At 50.2% G+C, this 19814-nt stretch overlaps 1 protein-coding gene and 2 pseudogenes across 1 annotated transcript; all 3 read left to right on the forward strand.

Annotated features, from left to right (window-relative positions):
• The first annotated feature begins 840 nt into the window (after positions 1-840).
• On the forward strand, positions 841-1539 carry LOC134739537 (putative uncharacterized protein FLJ46235; annotated as a pseudogene).
• Positions 1540-3194: 1655 nt separating this feature from the next.
• On the forward strand, positions 3195-10092 carry LOC129034783 (putative uncharacterized protein FLJ44672). The gene is made up of 3 exons (XM_063664399.1): positions 3195-3228; positions 3414-4103; positions 5916-10092. Exons 1-3 carry the CDS (start codon positions 3195-3197, stop codon positions 5957-5959), a joined length of 768 nt encoding a protein of 255 aa, XP_063520469.1. The 3' UTR covers positions 5960-10092.
• Positions 6509-10418, forward strand: LOC134739536 (putative uncharacterized protein FLJ44672; annotated as a pseudogene).
• The last annotated feature ends 9396 nt before the right edge of the window (positions 10419-19814 follow it).

The following is a 19814-nucleotide window of genomic DNA, read 5'->3' on the forward strand; positions in this document are numbered from 1 at the left end:
AGCTCATACGTCACGGCGGCCTCTCCCGGCCAGGCGTTTGCTCCTTTGCATGTGCTCCAGGCCCTGCACTTCCTCCAGTCGGCCTCTCCAGGCCCAGCTCTTCCTCCCGGCGGCCTCTGCAGGCCCAGACTGTCGTCAAGTCAGCCTGCCCTGCCTCCCAGCGGCCTCTGCAGGCCTGGGGTGGCCAACTTGAGGACGACTTGGGCCTGTAGAGGCCGCTGGGAGGAAGAGCTGGGCCTCTAGAGGCCGACTGGAGGAAGTGCAGGGTCTGGAGCCCATGCAAGGGAGCAAATGCCAGGCCGGGAGAGGCCGCCGTGACGCATGAGCTTGGCCTCCGGAGGGCCTCCGCGAGGCAGGAGCTGGGCCTGGAGAGGCCACTGGAGTCATGAGCTGGGCCTCAACAGGCCAGCGTGATGGAGGACTTCTCTCAGCGTGAGAGAGGCCAGTGTGAGGCAGGGGCTCACGCCTCTGGGCAGGGTGCCAGAGGCATGAGTTGGGCCTGAAGAGGCCACCGTGAGGGAGGAGCTGGGCTGCACGCAGGCTGCCAGGAGGCAGGCAGGGACTTGGTCCCGGGAGGCCGCCGTGGGTTGACAGCTGGGTCTGGAGAGGCCCCTGGGAGGCAACAGCGGGGCCTGCAGAGGCTCTTCTCCAGCCAGAGCTGGGCCTGTACAGGCCACCGGGAGGCAGGACGTGGGCCTGAAGAGCTTGGCTGCAGAAACTTCGGGGCCTACAAACGCCAGCAGGAGCTGAGCCAAAAGAGCTTGCTTGCTGGGAGTCAGGAGCTGGGCTGGGAGATGCAGCCTGGAGGAACAGCTGGGCCTGCAGAGGCCGCCATGAGGGAGGCAGAGGCTGGGCCTCCTCAAGTCGGCCTCTCCAGACCCACTTGCAGCCTCCCGGCATCCTCTGTGGGCCCAGTTCTTCCTCCCGGCTGCGTCTCCAGGCCCGACTCCGGCCTCCCAACAACCTCTTTGGACTCAGCTCCCGCCCAGCTCCCGGCGGCCCTGGTAGGCCCACAACTTCCTGAAGCCAAGCTCCCCAGGCCCAGCTCAGGCCTCACGGTGGCCTCTCCAGCCTCAGCTCCTGCCCTCCGATGGTGTCTCCAGACTCCAAATGGCGTCCGGTTGGTGGACTCCTCCTGGCCCAGCTTGGGCCTCCTGGCAACCTCTGCAGGCCCAAGTCATCCCGAAGTCGGCCTCTCCAGGCCCAGCTCTGGCCTCCCAGCAAGCAAGCTCTTTTGGCTCAGCTCCTGCCCAGCTCCCGCTGGCCTTTGTAGGCCCCGAACTTTCTCCAGCCAAGCTCTTCATGCCCACCTCCTGCCTCCCGGTGCCTGAACTGGCCCAGCTCTGGCTGGAGAACAGTCTCTGCAGGCCCCACTCTTGCCTCCCAGGGGCCTCTCCATACCCGGCTCTCGACCCACGGCGGCCTCCCGGGGCCAACTCCCTGCCTGCCTCCGGGCAGCCTGCGAGCGGCCCAGCTCCTCCCTCATGGTGGCCTGTTGAGGCCCAACTCATGCCTTTGGCACCCTGCCCAGAGGCGTGAGCCCCTGCCTCACACTGGCCTCTCTCATGCTGAGAGAGGTCCTCTCTCACGCTAGGACTTCTCTCAGTGTGAGAGAGGACCTCAGCGTGAGAGAGGACCTGTGAGAGTACCTCTCTCAGTGTGAGAGAGGACCTGTGAGAGGACCTCTCTCAGCGTGAGAGAGGACCCCTCTCAGCGTGAGAGAGGACCCCTCTCAGCGTGAGAGAGGACCCTCTCAGAAGACCTCTCTCAGGCTGAGAGAGGATCCCTCTCAGAGGAACTCCCTCACACTGAGAGAGGTGTTCCCTCACGCTGGCCTGTTGAGGCCAAATTCATGCCTCTGGCACCCTGCCCAGAGGCGTGAGCCCCTGCCACACACTGGCCTCTCTCACGCTGAGGTCCTCTCTCACGCTAGGACTTCTCTCAGCATGAGAGAGGACCTCAGCGTGAGAGAGGACATGTTAGAGGACCTCTCAGTGTGAGAGAGGACCTCTTTCAGCATGAGAAGGGACCTCTCTCAGCGTGAGAGAGGACCCCTCTCAGAGGACCTCTGTCAGCGTGAGAGAGGACCCCTCTCAGAGGACCTCTCTCAGCGTGAGAGAGGACCCCTCTCAGAGGACCTCTCTCAGCGTGAGAGAGGACCCCTCTCAGAGGACCTCTCTCAGCGTGAGAGAGGACTCCTCTCAGTGGACCTCTCAGTGTGAGAGAGGACCCCTCTCAGAGGGCCGCTCTCACGCTGGCCTGTTGAGGCCCAACTAATGCCTATGGCACCCTGCCCAGAGGCTTGAGCCCCTGCCTCACACTGGCCTCTCTCACGCTGAGAGAGGTCCTCTCTCACGCTAGGAGTTCTCAGTGTGAGAGAGGACCTCAGCATGAGAGAGGACCTGTCAGAGGACCTCTCTCAGCGTGAGAGAGGACCCCTCTCAGAGGACCTCTCAGCATGAGAGAGGACCCCTCTCAGAGGACCTCTCTCACGCTGAGAGAGGTCCTCCCTCACGGTAGCTTGTTGAGGCCTAGCTCATGAATCTGGTGGCCTCTCCAGGCCCAGTCCCTGCCTGTTGGCTGGCGGCTTCTAGAGGCCCAGCCTCTACCTCAACAGTGGGCCCTCCAGGCCCACCTCTTGCCTCGCCGTGGCCTCCTTGGGCCAGGCTCCCGCCTCGGGACGGCCACCGCAGGCCCAGCTCCTGCCTCACGGAGGCCCTCCGGAGGCCAACCTCATGCGTCACGGCGGCCTCTCCCGGCCTGGCGTTTGCTCCTTTGCATGCACTCCAGGCCCTGCACTTCCTCCAGTTGGCCTCTCCAGGCCCATCTCTTCCTCCCGGCGGCCTCTGCAGGCCCAGACTGTCGTCAAGTCGGCCTGTCCTGCCTCCCGGCGGCCTCTACAAGCCCAGACTGTCATCAAGTCGGCCTGTCCTGCCTCTCAGCGGCCTCTGCAGGCCCGGGGTGGCCAACTTGAGGACGACTTGGGCCTGTAGAGGTGGCTGGGAGGAAGAGCTGGGCCTGGAGAGGCCGACTGGAGGAAGTGCAGGGTTTGGAGCGCATGCAAGGGAGCAAATGCCAGGCCGGGAGAGGCCGCCATGACGCATGAGCTTGGCCTCCGGAGGGCCTCCGCGAGGCAGGGGCTGGGCCTGGAGAGGCCACTGGAGTCATGAGTTGGGCCTCAACAGGCCAGCGTGATGGAGGACTTCTCCCAGCGTGAGAGAGGCCAGTGTGAGGCAGGGGCTCACGCCTCTGGGCAGGGTGCCAGAGGCATGAGTTGGGCCTGAACAGGCCACCGTGAGGGAGGAGCTGGGCTGCACGCGGGCTGCCAGGAGGCAGGCAGGGACTTGGTCCCGGGAGGCCGCCGTGGGGCGACAGCTGGTCCGGAGAGGCCCCTGGGAGGCAACAGCGGGGCCTGCAGAGGCTCTTCTCCAGCCAGAGCTGGGCCTGTACAGGCCACTGGGAGGCAGGACGTGGGCCTGAAGAGCTTGGCTGCAGAAACTTCGGGGCCTACAAACGCCAGCAGGAGCTGAGCCAAAAGAGCTTGCTTGCTGGGAGTCAGGAGCTGGGCTGGGAGACGCAGCCTGGAGGAACAGCTGGGCCTGCAGAGACCGCCATGAGGGAGGCAGAGGCTGGGCCTCCTCAAGTCGGCCTCTCCAGACCCACTTGCAGCCTCCCGGCATCCTCTCTGGGCCCAGTTCTTCCTCCCTGCTGCATCTCCAGGCCCTACTCCTGCCTCCCAACAACCTCTTTGGACTCAGCTCCCGCCCAGCTCCCGGCGGCCCTGGTAGGCCCACAACTTCCTGAAGCCAAGCTCCCCAGGCCCAGCTCAGGCCTCACGGTGGCCTCTCCAGCCTCAGCTCCTGCCCTCCGACAGCGTCTTCAGGCCCCAAATGACGTCCGGTTGGTGGACTCCTCCTGGCCCAGCTTGGGCCTCCCGGCAACCTCTGCAGGCCCAGGTTGTCCTGAAGTCGGCCTCTCCAGGCCCAGCTCTGGCCTCCCAGCAAGCAAGCTCTTTTGGCTCAGCTCCTGCCCAGCTCCCGCTGGCCTTTGTAGGCCCCGAACTTTCTCCAGCCAAGCTCTTCATGCCCACCTCCTGCCTCCCGGTGCCTGAACTGGCCCAGCTCTGGCTGGAGAACAGCCTCTGCAGGCCCCGGTCTTGCCTCCCAGGGGCCTCTCCATGCCCGGCTCTCGACCCACGGCGGCCTCCCGGGGCCAACTCCCTGCCTGCCTTCCGGCAGCCTGTGAGCGGCCCAGCTACTCCCTCATGGTGGCCTGTTGAGGCCCAACTCATGCCTTTGGCACCCTGCCCAGAGGCGTGAGCCCCTGCCTCACACTGGCCTCTCTCACGCTAGGACTTCTCTCAGTGTGAGAGAGGACCTCAGCGTGAGAGAGGACCTGTGAGAGTACCTCTCTCAGTGTGAGAGAGGACCTGTGAGAGGACCCCTCTCAGCGTGAGAGAGGACCCCTCTCAGCGTGAGAGAGGACCCCTCTCAGCGTGAGAGAGGACTCTCTCAGAGGACCTCTCTCACGCTGAGAGAGGATCCCTCTCAGAGGAACTCCCTCACACTGAGAGAGTTCCTCCCTGACGCTGGCCTGTTGAGGCCCAATTCATGCCTCTGGCACCCTGCCCAGAGGCGTGAGCCCCTACCACACACTGGCCTCTCTCAGCGTGAGAGAGGACATGTTAGAGGACCTCTCAGTGTGAGAGAGGACCTCTTTCAGCGTGAGAAGGGACCTCTCTCAGCGTGAGAGAGGACCCCTCTCAGAGGGCCTCTCTCACGCTGGCCTGTTGAGGCCCAACTCGTGCCTCTGGCACCCTGCTCAGAGGCGTGAGCCCCTGCCTCACACTGGCCTCTCTCACGCTGAGAGAGGTCCTCTCTCATGCTGGGACTTCTCAGTGTGAGAGAGGACCTCAGCGTGAGAGAGGACCTCTCGCAGCGTGAGAGAGGACCCCTCTCAGAGGACCTCTCGCAGCGTGAGAGAGGACCCCTCTCAGAGGACCTCTCTCAGAGGACCTCTGTCACGCTGAGAGAGGTGCTCCCTCACGGTAGCTTTTTGAGGCCCAGCTCATGACTCTGGTGGCCTCTCCAGGCCCAGCCCCTGCCTGTTGGCTGGTGGCTTCTAGATGCCCAGCCTCTACCTCAACAGTGGGACCTCCAGGCCCACCTCTTGCCTTGCCGTGGCCTCCTCGGGCCAGGCTCCCACCTCGGGGCGGCCTCCGCAGGCCCAGCTCCTGCCTCGCGGAGGCCCTCCGGAGGCCAACCTCATGCGTCACGGCGGCCTCTCCCGGCCTGGCGTTTGCTCCTTTGCATGCACTCCAGGCCCTGCACTTCCTCCAGTCGTCCTCTCCAGGCCCAGCTCTTCCTCCCGGCGGCCTCTGCAGGCCCAGACTGTCGTCAAGTCGGCCTGTCCTGCCTCCCAGCGGCGTCTGCAGGCCTGGGGTGGCCAACTTGAGGATGACTTGGGCCTGTAGAGGTGGCTGGGAGGAAGAGCTGGGCCTGGAGAGGCCGACTGGAGGAAGTGCAGGGTCTGGAGCGCATGCAAGGGAGCAAATGCCAGGCCGGGAGAGGCCGCCATGACGCATGAGCTTGGCCTCCGGATGGCCTCCGCGAGGGAGGGGCTGGGTCTGGAGAGGCCACCGGAGTCATGAGCTGGGCCTCAACAGGCCAGCGTGATGGAGGACCTCTCAGCGTGAGAGAGGCCAGTGTGAGGCAGGGGCTCACGCCTCTGGGCAGGGTGCCAGAGGCATGAGTTGGGCCTGAACAGGCCACCGTGAGGGAGGAGCTGGGCTGCACGTGGGCTGCCGGGAGGCAGGCAGGGACTTGGTCCCGGGAGGCCGCCGTGGGACGACAGCTGGGTCTGGAGATTCCCCTGGGAGGCAACAGCGGGGCCTGCAGAGGCTCTTCTCCAGCCAGAGCTGGGCCTGTACAGGCCACCGGGAGACAGGACGTGGGCCTGAAGAGCTTGGCTGCAGAAACTTCGGGGCCTACAAACGCCAGCAGGAGCTGAGCCAAAAGAGCTTGCTTGCTGGGAGTCAGGAGCTGGGCTGGGAGACACAGCCAGGAGGAACAGCTGGGCCTGCAGAGGCTGCCATGAGGGAGGCAGAGGCTGGGCCTCCTCAAGTCGGCCTCTCCAGACCCACTTGCAGCCTCCCGGCATTCTCTCTGGGCCCAGTTCTTCCTCCCGGCTGCGTCTCAAGGCCCGACTCCGGCCTCCAAACAACCTCTTTGGACTCAGCTCCCGCCTAGCTCCCAGTGGCCCTGGTAGGCCCACAACTTCCAGAAGCCAAGCTCCCCAGGCCCAGCTCAGGCCTCACGGTGGCCTCGCCAGCCTCAGCTCCTGCCCTCCGAAAGCGTCTCCAGGCCCCAAACGGCGTCCGGTCGGTGGGCTCCTCTAGGCCCAGCTTGGGCCTCCCAGTGGCCTCTGCAGACCCAAATTGTCCTGAAGTCGGCCTCTCCAGGCCCAGCTCCGGCCTCCCGGCGGCCTCTCCAGGCACAACGCGTCCTCAATGAGGGCCCCTCCGGTGCCAGCTCCTGCCTCCCGTTGGCCTCTAGAGGCCCGGCCTCTACCTCACAGTGGGCCCTCCAGGCCCACCTGTTGCCTGGCACCGTGGCCTCCTCGGGCCAGGCTCCCACCTCAGGGCGGCCTCCGCAGGCCCAGCTCCTGCCTCCCGGAGGCCAAACTGGGACGTCATGGCGGCATTTCGCGGCCTAGCGTTTGCTCCTTTGCATCCGCTCCAGGCACTGGACTTCCTCCAGTCGGCCTCTCCAGGCCCAGCTCTTCCTCCTGGTGGCCTCTGCAGGCCCAGACTGCCCTTGAGTCGGTCTCTCCAGGGCCAGCTCCGGCCTCCCGGCAGCTTCTGCAAGCCCAAGTCATCCTCAAGTTGGCCTGGAATTGGGCCTGGAAGAGCTGCAAGGCAGCCTCCCCGGGCCCAGCTCCGTCCTCTCGTCAGCCTCTCCAGGTGCAAAACTTCCTCAAGTCAAGGCCGGGCGTGGTGGCTCACGCCTGTAATCCCAGCACTTTGGGAGGTTGAGGTGGGCGGATCATGAGGTCAGGAGATCGAGACCATCATGGCTAAAACAGTGAAACCCCGTTTCTACTAAAAATACAAAAAATTAGCCGGGCGCGGGAGCGGGCGCCTGTAGTCCCAGCTACTAGGGAGGCTGAGGCAGGAGAATGGCGTGAACCCGGGAGGCGGAACTTGCTGTGAGCCAAGATAGCACCAATGCACTCCGGCCTTGGCTAAAGAGCAAGACTCTTCCCCTAACTCATTTTATGACGCCAGCATCATCCTGATACAAAAACCTGGCAGAGGCACAACAAAAAAAGAGAATTTTAGACCAATATCCTTGATGAACATTAATGCAAAAATCCTCAATAAAATACTGGCAAACAGAATCCAGCAGCACATCAAAAAGCTTATCCACCATGATCAAGTGGGCTTCATCCCTGGGATGCAAAGCTGGTTCAATATACGCAAATCAATAAATGTAATCCAGCATATAAACAGAACCAAAGTCAAAAACCACATGATTATCTCAATAGATGCAGAAAAGGCCTTTGACAAAATTCAACAACCCTTCATGCTAAAAACTCTCAATAAATTAGGTATTGATGGGTCGTATCTCAAAATAATAAAAGCTATTTATGACAAACCCACAGCCAATATCATACTGAATGGGCAAAAACTGGAAGCATTCCCTTTGAAAACTGGCACAAGACAGGGATGCCCTCTCTCATCACTTCTATTCAACATAGTGTTGGAAGTGCTTGCCAGGGCAATTAGGCAAGAGAAGGAAATCAAGGGTATTCAATTAGGAAAAGAGGAAGTCAAATTGTCCCTGTTTGCAGATGACATGATAATATATCTAGAAAACCCCATTGTCTCAGCCCAAAATCTCCTTAAGCTGATAAGCAACTTCAGCAAAGTCTCAGGATACAAAATCAATGTAGAAGAATCACAAGCATTCTTATACATCAATAACAGACAAACAGCCAAATCATGAGTGAACTCCCATTCACAATTGCTTCAAAGAGAATAAAATACCTAGGAATCCAACTTACAAGGGATGTGAAGGACCTCTTCAAGGAGAACTACAAACCACTGCTCAAGGAAATAAAAGAGGATACAAACAAATGGAAGAACATTCCATGCTCATGGGTAGGAAGAATCAATATCATGAAAATGGCCATCCTTCCCAAGGTAATTTACAGATTCAATGCCATCCCCATCAAGGTACCAATGACTTTCTTCACAGAATTGGAAAAAACTACTTTAAAGTTCATATGGAACCAAAAAAGAGCCCGCATCGCCAAGTCAATCCTAAGCCAAAAGAACAAAGCTGGAGGCATCACGCTACCTGACTTCAAACTATACTACAAGGCTACAGTAACCAAAACAGCATGGTACTGGTACCAAAACAGAGATATAGATCAATGGAACAGAACAGAGCCCTCAGAAATAATGCCACATATCTACAACTATCTGATCTTTGACAAACCTGAGAAAAACAAGCAATGGGGAAAGGATTCCCTATTTAATAAATGGTGCTGGGAAAACTGGCTAGCCATATGTAGAAAGCTGAAACTGGATCCCTTCCTTACACCTTATACAAAAATCAATTCAAGATGGATTAAAGACTTAAATGTTAGACCGAAAACCATAAAAACCCTAGAAGAAAACCTAGGCAATACCATTCAGGACATAGGCATGGGCAAGGACTTTATGTCAAAAACACCAAAAGCAACGGCAACAAAAGCCAAAATTGACAAATGGGATCTAATTAAACTCAAGAGCTTCTGCACAGCAAAGGAAACTACCATCAGAGTGAACAGGCAACCTACAAAATGGGAGAAAATTTTTGCAACCTACTCATCTGACAAAGGGCTAATATCCAGAATCTACAATGAACTCCAACAAATTTACAAGAAAAAAACAACCCCATCAAAAAGTGGGCAAAGGACATGAACAGACACTTCTGAAAAGAAGACATTTATGCAGCCAAAAAACACATGAAAAAATGCTCACCATCACTGGCCATCAGAGAAATGCAAATCAAAACCACAATGAGATACCATCTCACACCAGTTAGAATGGCAATCATTAAAAAGTCAGGAAACAACAGGTGCTGGAGAGGATGTGGAGAAATAGGAACACTTTTACACTGTTGGTGGGTCTGTAAATAGTTCAACCCTTGTGGAAGTCATTGTGGCGATTCCTCAGGGATCTAGAACTAGAAATACCATTTGACCCAGTCGTCCCATTACTGGGTATATACCCAAAGGACTATAAATCATGCTGCTATAAAGACGCATGCACACGTATGTTTATTGTGGCATTATTCACAATAGCAAAGACTTGGAACCAACCCAAATGTCCAACAATGATAGACTGGATTAAGAAAATGTGGCACATATACACCATGGAATACTATGCAGCCATAAAAAATGATGAGTTCACGTCCTTTGTAGGGACATGGATGAAATTGGAAATCATCGTTCTCAGTAAACTATCACAAGAACAAAAAACCAAACACCGCATATTCTCACTCATAGGTGGGAATTGAACAATGAGAACACATGGACCCAGGAAGGGGAACATCACACTTTGGGGACTGTTGTGGGGTGGGGGGAGGGGGGCGGGATAGCATTGGGAGATATACCTAATGCTAGATGACGAGTTGGTGGGTGCAGCGCACCAGCATGGCACATGTATACATATGTAACTTACCTGCACGTTGCGCACATGTACCATAGAGCCTAAAGTATAATAATAATAATAATAATAATAAAAAGAAGAAAAAGAATGTATATTCTGCAGTCGTATGAAGCATGCTATAAATATCAATTAGGTCAAAAAAAAAGAATAAACGGTGGTTTTCAAGGGCCAGGGTAAAGGGGAAATGGAAAGTTGCTGATCAATGGTTATAAAATCTCAGTTATGCAAATTGAAAAATTTCTAGGCATCTGCTACCCAACATTGTTCGTATAGTGAACAATACTGTATTTTACATTTAAACTTTTGTTGAGGGTAGACCTCATGCTAATTTTCTTGCCACTATAAAATAAAAATTTTTTAAAAAGGAAAAAAAACTTCCTCAAGTCAGTCTCTCCAGGCCCAGCTCCTCCTGCCTCCCAGTGGCCTCTTTCGGCCCAGCCCAGCTCATGGCTCTCGGCGGACTTCCCAGGCCCTGGTTTTGACTTTCGGCGGCCTCTTCAGGCCCAGAACTTGACCTCCAGTTGGCCTTTGCAGGCCCGGCCTCCTGCCTCCCAAAGGCCTGCACGGGCCCGGTCTTGGCCTAACGGCAGACTCTCCATGCCCAGCTAGCTCTCGCCTCACTGTGGCCTCCCCATTCCCGAGCTCCTGCTTTTTGGCCACTTCGGCAGGCCCAGCTCCCACCTGCCAGTGGCCTCTTTAGGCCCAGCTCATTCCTCACAATGGCCTTTCCAGGTCCCGTTTTTCCCTTCCGGCAGCCTCTTGGCCTCTAATTTTTTTATCTTTTGTGTATAAATCCCAAAATATGGAATTTTGGAATTTTCCACCATTATATAAATATTTTGATAGGTAATTTATTTGGAGTGAGTTTCTGCACCAAGCCCGAATTTTTTATTTTATTTTCCTTATTATTTGGTGTTAAGCAGGTTTAATGATGGTCATGGCAACTTTTTGGCACAATAAGAAATATCGCCCATGATCAACGTGTTCTGTTCTGGGGAAGGGGGCAAAGGCAGGGTGAATCACTTTCTTAAAAAGTACAACTCAAGTTGAGAGTGCAGAGGGAATGGGGAGAAAACCCTGCCGCTGCCTGTGTCGAAGTGCAGGAGCCCCCACCCCCATACTCACCTGAGTCCAGCCCCTCTGGGGAAAGAAGGGATGCATGAACTCCCCCTATTCCACAGGCGCCTCCCTGTGGCCCAAGGCCCTCTTCACACTCCATCTTGTAGCCCCAGCAGGAGCTATTTTCCGAAAAGTGAAAAGCTCTGAAGGTCCCATGCTTCATGGTATGTACAGGGGCTCGGAGGAGGGAAACTGCCCAGCTTTCCCCTGGCACAGCTGCAGGGGTAGGGGGTATATATAAGAGGAGCAGGCCTTGGCCAGGCATGGTGGCTCACGCCTGTAAGCCCAGCACTTTGGGAGGTGGAGGCAGGCGGATCACGATGTCAGGAGATCAAAATCAGCCTGGCCAAGATGGTGAAGCCCTGTCTGTACTAAAAATACAAAAATTAGCCGGATGTGGTAGCGTGCACCTGTAATCCCAGCTACCCGGAAGGCTGAGGCAGGAGAATGGCATGAACCTGGCAGGAAGAGGTTGCTGTGAGCCAAGATTGCACCACTGCACTCCCGCCTGGGCGACAGAGCAAGACTATGTCTCCAAAAAAAAAAAAAAAAAAAAAGAAGCAGGCCTTATTCCGTCCCACCCAAACTGAAAGGATTAAATGGCTTTACCCAGCAGAAGATAACCATCCTGCCCTCCATTGCTACCCCCACATACTGTCCATGTTCTCAGGGGGTACTGTGAGTCCTGGGATCTTCTTTGGGGTCACCCACCTGCCTGTGGTAGTTATGGAGGGACCCAGGTGTTGAGGCAGGGCTGGGGTGTCCCCTTCCAGCCAGGCTGTCGAGGCCCCAACTCTGGGGCAGAGGCAGTGGCAGGGCAGCCAGGGTTGTGCCAGAGCCTGAGCAGGGTGAGATGGGGTCAGGCAGGGCTGGGAGTCAGGGCAGGGGCAGCAGCAGTGGACCCGCTATGCACACATCTTCTTCTCCAAGGTTTGTGTGCAGAACATCCTGCCCATGCTGCCCCAGCAGCTTCAGTTGGCACCTGCCCCAGTCCAGCCTCTGGGACCCATGCAGCAGCTCCCAGCGGCCCTGCACCCACCACCAGCATCCATTTCATCTGCAGTTGAAGATCCGTGAGGTGCCCAGAAGATCATGCAGTCATCAATCCCACAGAGCAGCCTGCGAGGCTGAGGCTCCTCCCACTGGACCGCCCCCCAACTGGCACCACTGCTGCCCCTGCCCCTACTGTCAGCCTCACGTGACTCTCGGGCAGAGGCAGTGGTGGGGCAGCCAGGGCAGCGTCAGAGTCTGAGCCAGGTGAGGTGGGGTCAGGACCCCCGCAGGGCTGGGAGTCAGGGCAGGGGCAGAACAAACCTTGGAGGGGAAGATGTGTGCATAGTGGGCCTGGAGGGCGGCTGTGGCCTAGTGGACAGGAAGAAGCAGTGGGCCTGGAAGAGCTGCATGATCAGTGCCGGCACTGGTCCAGGGCGTGTGCAGTGAAGAGGACAGCGCCTTCTCGGTCTCCGGTTCCCTCAGCGCGTCCTCAGCTTCTCCACCTGTGCAGACAAAGGGGAAGCTGTCCCCATCACACATGGCACACTTGGGGGTGTTGGGCTTTGGGCTGCAGCTGGAGCATCTTCTCATTTTGCATTTGGGCATGGTGGGGTCCTCCAGTGTGGGATCCATGTCCGTGGTGTTCCCTCTGCCCTGACCCCCAAAGCCCAGTCAGTTTCTCCTATTCAGGCTCTGCCCCCCGGGTGGCTCAGCCCAGCTGCTGCCTAGGAAAGCCTTAGTGTTGGGAGGGACCGCAATGACTGAGGGGCCTGGTAGCTCCAGGTCGCCCACACTTTCAGGTCTCTCGCACCAGAATGTGGCAGGATCCATTGGGAGGAAACAGGTCGCCTTGGAAGGCGTCCCTGGGCCCCCATCCCCAGGGATAGGGGCTGTAGGGGGCCCGCTCTGCTGCCCTGACCAGACTTCTGGGCTTGAAGGCTCCTGGGCCCAGTAAGAAGGAGGTGGGTGCCAAGGTTGAGGAGGAAGCATCCGAGTATGTGTAGGAGGAGGACGGGGTGGGACCATAGACTTTGCCAAAAACTGCAGTTGGATCGGGGGACCCTGGGGGCTCAGGATCCAGCAAGGGGCGGCAGGAGTAAAGAAGGAAAAAATGACAGGTGCAAATACCTTCCCACCAAAGCCCTTGTTGCCCTCTGGCTCCTCCCCAGAGCTGTCCCCACTCTCAGCCGGTCACCCACTCCTTGAACTTGAGATCAGTGTCAGTGGTGCTAAAGCCGTCATCAGCAATGACATCATCACCCCCTCCTCGTGGATGACCATGTGTTCCTCGTCACTCGCTATGTCCTCACTGCCCATGTGCTGGGAATGAGCAGCTCAGGTGGGCAGCTGAGTTTCATGTCCTTACATTTTAGTTATACTCCTTATAAAAAGCAACTATATAGTTGAACTTTTTAAAAAATTGAATTCCACAAATCTCTGTCTTTATGAAGACATTTAGTCAATTTCCAATTATTAGGTTTATCATTTTTTTTCTCTGCTGAATTGGAAATTATAAACTCAATAGTTGTTGTATGGTTGGTTATCCCTGAATTAATTTTAAAAGCCTAGAATTAGTTAACATCTTTCTATCTATACTGAGAACCAGTGAGATGTCAGAACACTTTAAATATAAATATCCTTCATCTGACCTACATGACATTATATCTAGTACTTAAGCACAGAAAAGAATATAAATTGGCATTGTTATTGTTTCATAAATATAACATTTGCTAAAATATTTAACAGCCTCTTGGCTCATCATTTTTAGAAACTGCCTTAGCAAAATTTGATTTCGATAGATAAAACACTCTTATTTTTTACTCTAAACAAGCCTTGTAACTTACTCATTTAAAAAAAACTGCTCAGCACATAATTTAAGTATATTGTTTGAGGCTTTAAATATAATTAATACTTTAGTATGTTCTCTTTCTTTAATGAAGTACTTAATTAGCCTTAACTCATTCATCTCTCAGATAAAGTTATGATTTTTAACACTTAATCTTTCTTGAAACAAGCGTTTATACTAAATGAGTAGATAGTAAACATCAATAGCAGTGAAAATTTATGTGCATATGTGTTTGTGCATATATCGATGATGATGTTCCCATGTGAATGCATTTTATTTAATTTTGTAACCAAGTATTTTAACTATGAAACTCATTTTAAACCTTTTTTTTTCCTTTTTTTCCTCTCAAGTCTTAAGATGTAACCTTGAAACAGATTGTAGAAACATTTTTTCTTAGCCTTGAGATAAAGCCTTGAAATGTACTTCGAAACTCTGCTTCCCTGTTTCCCAGCAGACAGTCCCTTGCACCATACACACTTATCTAACGGCATGCTTGTTAAGAAATTCCAGGGTCTAATTTTATAATAAGCCAGGCAAGGAGGCCCAGCTGCGGAATTCTCCCCAGCAAGGAGATTGCCTCAGGACAGATAATCATCTACAACCCAGCCACAACCGAGATGGTCCAGCCAGCACTCCAGGTGGACGGTGACTCAAGATAGCCTTTGGAACAAGATATTCAGACCTGCACCCTGTGTTTCTCCTGCTGGTTTCCATACCAAGTCTCTCCCTTTTAAACCCCTTCTCCCAAGACTAACATTTGAAATGGTCTTTTGGAGGCAAGAACCTGACCATTTCCCAACTGCTAGCATTTGAATGAAGTTGCTTTCCTTTCACTACACTTTGCTTCTTGTATTCTGGCCCTCGAGCAGTGAGCAGCTGGACTTGCATTTAGTTACAATTCTAAAAGGTTAATTTTGACAGCTTCTTTAATAAACACATATATACACAGTCCCTGGGATTTTAAAATAACTGTTATATTTGCCTTTTTTAACCTTTCTAATTGGATATAATTATTTATATAATTATATATACAAATCTTAGATTCAGTGTGAAAGAATACATTACTTCATTTGCAAATCCTTCTTGTATTACTTTTGTAATCTATATGTTATGTGATGGTATATAATTCCTAATTCTGAAGTGTATGGCTTTTTCACTCTGGAATACTCCATCTTTCTTACAGGTATACAGCTCATTATTATTATTATTATTATTATTATTATTATTATTATTATTAGAGATGGAGTCTCACTCTGTTGCCCAGGCTAGAGTGCAGTGGCACGATCTCAGCTCACTGCCAGCTCTCCCTCTCAGGTTCACGCCATTCTCCTGCCTCAGCCTCCCGAGTAGCTGGGACTACAGGCGCCCACCACCACGCCTGGGTAATTGTTTATATTTTTCGTAGAGACGGGGTTTCACCATGTTAGCCAGGATGGTCTCGATCTCCTGACCTCGTGATTTGCCTGCCTCGGCCTCCCAAAGTGCTGGGATTACAGGTGAGAGCCAGCTCATTATTTATTTCCAAACATACTGGCTTCTGAACGGTACTTTATAATAAATGTTTGTGAAGTGAAGGATAAATAAATACATAAATTAATATTTCAAAGTCATTAAAGTCTCCAAAATTAAGAATACAGTAACTACATGTGGTTTCTATTTGAGTGCTCATTTCTGTGGTTAATAACAATTACTTTTTTATGAAAAATTGACCATATCTGGATTGATTATATATATATAAATTGATATAGTGCCCTAAGATCCAAGGATCAGTGATTCAGTATATTGCAAACTGCACTACATAAACATTTAAAGAATTTAGGATTATTCTATTTAACTTGATTTAATAACTGAGTTTTTAGTATTAAATGCCTTACCTGATTCTTAGCATTTGCATGCCATTCTTTCTAAAAGTTAAATTTGCTTGCCTCCCATATGCAAGTGTAGGATAGTTCTAGCCTCCAGAAAAAAAATCTAACATTTTAGCAGAAGAAATTTAAGGAGCACCTCACCAATATTAGGCAATACCCTGACTACTAATGACTCCAACTTGTGCTCATCCTGGTTACCCATTTTGCTGCTGACATTTTGTTCCTACCTTGTATTCTCTTTTAATAACCATAACATTATCTAAGAATTGAGTTTTGAATTATTCATTGCTTTTGATAAACTCAACTCCTCTACTAAGTCTGTAGAAGACTGTCTCTGTCCCTGAACTAGGCCTATGACTGTGACACTCTCCTTAAGATGTTTAACAGAATCTGTTCCTCCTGAAACTCAGTGGGGTTTGGAGTCAGACACACCTGAGACAGAATTCTAATTTAGTTTCTTTCAAAGTAATTTCTAATTTACTTTCTTTCATTAATGCAGATCCATTTATTAAATTACTTGAACTCCAGTTTTCTATAAAAGAAAGCAGTGTAAAATATTGTTTCTACAATTGCTATTAATTATAACTATAGTAGTACTGCTTATAACATGCTAGGACCTATTTTAAGCATTTTACATGTTGATAATTGCATTCTCACGCCAACATTTTGAAGCAGATATTCTTAGGAATTTTTCAATCACCAAATGAGATAACCTGTGTAACTTTGCTGGAATATAGTAAACATTCAACAGTTTAATAAATGTTATTCCCTCTTACTTAAACAAATGAACTATATTTGGCAAGCATGTAAGTCTGTACATTATCAGACTTTGAACAATCAAAAATAAATAAAACATCCACTTAAAAAGCCAAGTATTTTCCCTCCTATTTTTTTCCATTTTAATCTCTAAATTTCCGCTAGCATTTTTCTGACACACATGCTAATATTTCCTCATTAACAACAAAACACAAAAACTACATAAAATAACTTTTCTTATGTTTGTTATCTTCTGTAACTCCCAACCTCACTGAATTCCCTTCTCTTTGACAGCAAAACTTCTAAAATAATTTGTATTTTATTCCAGCTGCTATCCTCTTCCATCAATTAGCTCAAGCCTTGAGTCATGACATTTCCCAGAGAGTCTACAAGAATTTCTCTCTGAAGTCATGGAAGAAACTTTAAAAGCAGTGGGTTTTTCATTTCATTTTTCTTAATGCAAGTGTAGGATAGTTGAAGTCTCCAAATAGTGACCCTGCTTTCCTTCACTGCATGGGCTTCTATGACGCTACTCACTCTCCACCTTGTCTTGCTTCTCTGGCCGCACCTTTCCTTGGTCTTATTACTGCTTTCTCAGTGAAGCTATTCTCAAGGATTATCTTCACATTTTCTCTCTTTTCCTCCTACACTCTATCTTTCTCAGAGTTGTAACCATAATCTCTGTAATTTCTAAAACACTGTCTTCATTTGTATCTCTCATGAGACTTTTTCCTGTTTTTAAATAAATGTTTCCCCACTCCTTTGGTTGACTGTATTTATTTATTTATCTATTTATTTATTTTGAGATAGATTCTTGTTCTGTCACCAGGTTAGAGTGCAGTGGCACAATCTCGGTTCACTGCAGCCTCTGCCTCCTGGGTTCAAGCAATCCTCCTGCCTCAGCCTCCTGAGTAGCTGGGATTACAGGCACCTGACACCACACCCAGCTAATTTTTGTAGTTTTAGTAGAGACGGAGTTTCACCATGTTGGCCAGGATGGACTTGATCTCCTGACCTCGTGATCTGGCCACCTCGGTCTCCCAGCATGCTGGGATTACAGGCATGAGCCACCTTGCCCGGCCTGATTGACCCCTAAGAACCACTGCTTTCTGATTCTGACTAGATTATTCATCAGTCTCCAAAATCTCTGAACCTTTGGTTGCTTGTAATTTCTTTCTCCCATCTCTGGCCATGCAAGTAAGCCCACCTTTGGGGCACATAATTTGTGGTTCACTCGGTATACATTCCCATCATTTTACCAGTCTCATCAGATTCACTGTCATGAACCTTAAAAGGTAAAACTTCTTTCCGGAGTCTCTTATAGGAAGGGATGATCATATGACACATTTCTGAAAAATGACAGAAAACTGGAAATGTGCCGGGCATAGGAGGGCAAATTTGCTCTACTAATACATGTGTCAAACTTCCCATTTCCTTTTTCTCCCCTGCTGTCTAAATAATGTAATGGCTGGAGCTTCAACATCCATCTGACAGTATGAAGAATAGAGAAAGGAAATTTAGCCCCAGCATCCTCAAGCTGGTGAACCAAAGCCAGGCACTATCTGGCTGTGAGCACTTTTTATAAGAGGAAAAATTTCAGCGAATCCCCCATGTTTAGCTGAAATGTGTCACATGCAGATCAATGCGATCTCTAATGAGCATAGTACCCTTTAGTATCCAGCTTAAATTCTGATCATTTCCCTCCAGCCCAAAGTCATTGCTCCCTCTTAAGTTTCCTTCTTTTCGTGTAGGAAAAGATACACTGGCTTTGTCAACAGGGACCAGAATTAGGATTCTGCCACTTAGGTGCTAACCAGATTATGCAATTTATTCTCTGTTCTTCTGTACATGCTTTTAGAATGGAAAAGAAACATCTGGAAGGTTTAATGTTAAGGGATGAAGGAGAAAATGGAAAACTGCATGACATTTAAAGGAATCTTCCTAAGAAAGCCATGGAGTGAGCCATATAGACATGCTTTTCTTAGGTAACTCTGCCAGATACAAGCTGCTTAAGGGTAGGCAGCATTTCACATGTCAAGTGGGAGTAACAATAAAATTTTCTAATAATTTATATTAAGTTACTATTATTAATTGACAGTTGATTGTATGTCTAGCACTGTCCAAGTTAAAGATATAGGGCCGGGTGTAGTGGTTCACGCCTGTAATCGGCATTTTGAGAGGCTGAGGTGGGCGGATCTCTTGAGGTCTGGAGTTCGAGACCAGACTGGCCAACAAGGTGAAATCCCATCTCTGCTAAAAATACAAAATTAGCCGGGCATGGTGGTGGGCACCTGTAATCCCAGCTACTCAGAAGGCTGAGGAAGGAGAATCACTTGAACCTGGGAGGTGAAGGTTACAGTGACCCATGATCATGCCAATGCACTCCAGCCTGGGTAACAAGAGTGAAAATCCATCTAAAAAATTAATTTAAAAAATTTTAAAAAAAGATATAGCTTAATTCTGACAGCAATTTCATGCATTAGGAACTACTATCTTATTGTGAAGAAAAAATAAATGAGGACTCAAGATATATAATTTGTCCAAGGGCACAAAGTCAGAGTGCACAGTCATAAAATTATGATCCCCGCCACTCATTTCATATGATAAAACTTATTAGGTAAATGCAAAGTATTGGGAAAGCATCATGTTTCTTGTGGCATTTTCTGCCTCCTAACTCTGAATCGCCATCCTTGTCAATCAGGCACCATGTACCTTATCTTCTTTGTTTAACAATTTATCTCTTTGAAGGCCAATGACTTCAAATTACCCTATTTTGCATCCCCCAGGGCCTTGCACAAAAACATTCAGTAAATTTTCCTGACTAAATAAAATGCTACATTAAAAATCCAGAAAATTGTGGTATCCTAAAAATTATAAATTTTGAAATGTTGACCATGATTTATTTCTCATATTTTTTCATTAGCATATATATGTGTGTGTATATATATATATATAATTCATTAATAGATTTAAAATTTTCTTAGAAATTTAAAATTTCTTAAAAATTTCTTAGAAATTTAAAATTTTCTTAGAGACTCTGGTCACCAGTATATCCGTATTTAAAAGATATTTGTTCATGTCCAATCAATTGAACTATTTTCTATATTTTCTCAATGTTTCCTCTTGCTATGAAATATTTTTCTGGTGGTGCTATACTATATAACTGTATCATTTGACCCTTCACAGTAAATAGCAACATTCTAATAAAAAATAAATGTAATAGAATTAAATGAATTTATTATACAGATAAGTCACAGTGATGTGGGGATGACATAAATTGATTTTTTAAGAATTTTTTTGGTTAATATTTAAAATTCTTACGTGTTTTGTTAAAGCTACTGTTTAATATATGCAACACAATATGGAGTAAAATGATTTTAGCCTTAAAGAGTGTGTTTTTGGCTGGGTGCGTTGGCTCATGCCTGTAATCCCAGCACTTTGGGAGGCCAAGGTGGGTGAATCACCTGAGATCGGGAGTTCAAGACCAGCCTGACCAACATGGAGAAACCCCATC

This window comes from Pongo pygmaeus, chromosome 3 (genome assembly GCF_028885625.2).
Source record: "Pongo pygmaeus isolate AG05252 chromosome 3, NHGRI_mPonPyg2-v2.0_pri, whole genome shotgun sequence".
NCBI classification, from domain to species: Eukaryota; Metazoa; Chordata; class Mammalia; order Primates; family Hominidae; genus Pongo; species Pongo pygmaeus.